The following is a 2,500-nucleotide window of genomic DNA, read 5'->3' as shown; positions in this document are numbered from 1 at the left end:
ACGTCATATAACAGTCTAAAGCAAAAGGAAAAGTCGAAAAAGCATGATATCATAAAAAAAAGAAAAAAAACACATTAATACCATCATGCTTTCCTCACCGCGCCCCCTTTTCTACTTGGCTCCTCTCGACGTTTGGCCGGGTTTAAATGTTCTGATGTTCAGAAGAGGCAGCCGCTGTGATGTCTGGTGTGCATATGTTCCTCCGCACAGCGCTGTAACTCTGGGGCTGAAGGTGGCAGGTGACGGGAGACATCTCCCAGAGGAGGGCAGCCGGGTATGGGGCCTATATGTGGTGGAGGAGGGCTGCTGCTGGTGTTGTTTTTGGTGATTTTCATGCCATTGGTGAAAGATGAGATTTGTTATCAGAATAACCGCTAGGGAGACTTGAACACCATAATTTACAGCGTAACAAAAACCGTCCTGTTCTGGTTCCTGTTGCTACGTTCCACTCTGCAATTGTTGTTTTTCGTAGAGACTTGTTTTTCCGAAATCATGCAAGATTTGGGGGATTTTTCGGTTTTTCTTATGTTTTGGAACTTGCTACAATAATGCCAACTTTGCGTCGGTTGTTTCCTAGAGGATGAATTCACCTGCGTTGACTTTGAATCAAAGTGTTTGCTAAGGGACCTAATAGTGAATGTTTTCTGCAGCTGCTCCAACATTGCTTACACGTTTTTTCTCAGCTTCACCTGTGAGTCACTCTGGACCTCAGCGCTTTGCCAAACAAGCTCATGTTAATGTAAAGACAATGAACAGTTATTGAAACCTGTGTGTGTGTGTGTGTTCCTCCACAGCCATGGAGGACCTGCTTTGTGAGCTCCGGCTGTTCCTGGACCTGCTGGACCGGGAGTACCTGAGTGCGGGGGTCCGGGAGAAGAAGCTCCACCTCTCCAACACGCTGCAGAGGGTCCTCTCAGAGAAAGGTGGAGGAAAGCTCTCTCTCTCTCTCCCTCTTGCTGATTCTCTCTCTCTCCCTCCCCTCTCTCTCCTTCTGGCTGACTGTCTCTTTCCCTCCCCTCTCTCTCTCTCCCTCTGGCTGACTGTCTCTCTCCCTCCCCTCTCTCTCTCCCTTTGGCTGGCTGTCTCTCTTACTCCCCTCTCTCTCTACCTCTGGCTGGCTGTCTCTCTCACTCCCCTCTCTCTCTCCCTCTGGCTGACTGTCTCTCTCCCTTTCCTCTCTCTCTCTGTTTTGTGTTTTTTTCCCAAATGTGTGAAAGGTAACATGAAACGTTGTTGTTTTCCTGTATCGCATATTATACCTGAATTGTGCAACTGTCTGTCTGTCTGTCTCTGTCTCTGTCTCTGTCTCTCTCTCTGTCTCTGTCTCTCTCTCTCTCTCTCTCTCTCTCTCTGTCTCTCTCTCTCTCTCTCTCTCTCTGTTTCCCCCTCTCTGTCTCTCGGTCTCCCTCTCTGTCTCCCTCTGCTCTCTGTTCGTGTGTCTGTCTGTCTTTTCTGTCTCCCTCTCTGTCTCTCTTTCCCTCTCTCTCTCTCTCTCTCTCTCTCTCTCTCTCTCTCTCTCTCTCTCTCTCTCTCTCTCCCTCCCTGATTCCAAGGTCTGTCTCTTATAAATGGTGTTTTGTTGGTAGTTTCCTAAAAAGCCAAGTGATCTGGCCTGGGCGGAGATATTAACTAGAAACATTTCTTCTCTTTCTTCTCTAGCAACGTGAATCTATTAAAAATATTCTAGCTTTCCCATGTGGAGATTGTTAAGTGTTTTTTTTTTTTTTTTTATTCGCGCGAGCATGTCTTGTGGTTTGTTTTTTCGGTTACTACAACAGTGGAGGTCAAGGTTCAAATTCATATGGTTTCAGATGAGGTTTTCTCAAGATCATCTACAGTGAGCCAGCAATGTATCTTCTTTGCCAATTGAGGGGCTGATAACTCAATAAGGATTCTTTAGTTTGTGTTCTCCTCCTAATGTGCTCTGCATTGCAGGGGGGAATTAGCCTCAACAAACACAGGCTAACCTAACGCAAACCATCTGATGCATGCTAATGTTTAGCGCAGCCATTCTCCAACTGAAATAGAATGCAAGGGGCTTTTGTCAGCTTCAAACATGTTAACTGTTTTACATAAACCAAAACACATAGACACACATAGAGCGTATACATCAGAGAGTATATTCGCCTGAATAATAATATTAGCATGCATTTAAAAGTTTTAAAGGACTGACAGTGCTCAAGTATTGCAGATGATAACGACACGGAGACAATGAGGGAGCCAATGTCGAGGGATGTTGAGCACAGAACCATGCTGTGCGCAATTTTGTCATGGATATGACATGAATTCCCAAAGTGACGTTAAACCAGGAAAATGGAAACTAGCCTTGGGTCCCTGTCCCTAGGTTGTGGTTTATAGGTTTGACATAAATCCAACTCTGTTTACCTTTAAATATAATTGACATTAACATTTACATTTAGGGCATTTAGCAGATGTTTTTATCCAAAGCGACCTACAATAAATACATTTGTCAGAAGAAAGAGAAAAAACAATATATCGC

At 44.7% G+C, this 2,500-nt stretch overlaps 1 protein-coding gene across 1 annotated transcript in view; it reads left to right on the top strand.

Annotated features, from left to right (window-relative positions):
- Positions 1–2,500, top strand: part of afap1 (actin filament associated protein 1) — a 43,372-nt gene that overhangs the window by 9,527 nt on the left and 31,345 nt on the right. The window contains exon 2 of the mRNA XM_079758065.1: positions 795–923. Within this exon, the coding sequence (XP_079614191.1) occupies positions 795–923 (129 nt within the window). The remainder of the gene's footprint in view (positions 1–794; positions 924–2,500) is intronic.

The sequence above is a fragment of the Pollachius pollachius genome (assembly GCF_949987615.1).
Source record: "Pollachius pollachius genome assembly, chromosome: 20".
Classification (NCBI taxonomy): domain Eukaryota; kingdom Metazoa; phylum Chordata; class Actinopteri; order Gadiformes; family Gadidae; genus Pollachius; species Pollachius pollachius.
This window is presented reverse-complemented; position numbering and strand designations above follow the sequence as displayed.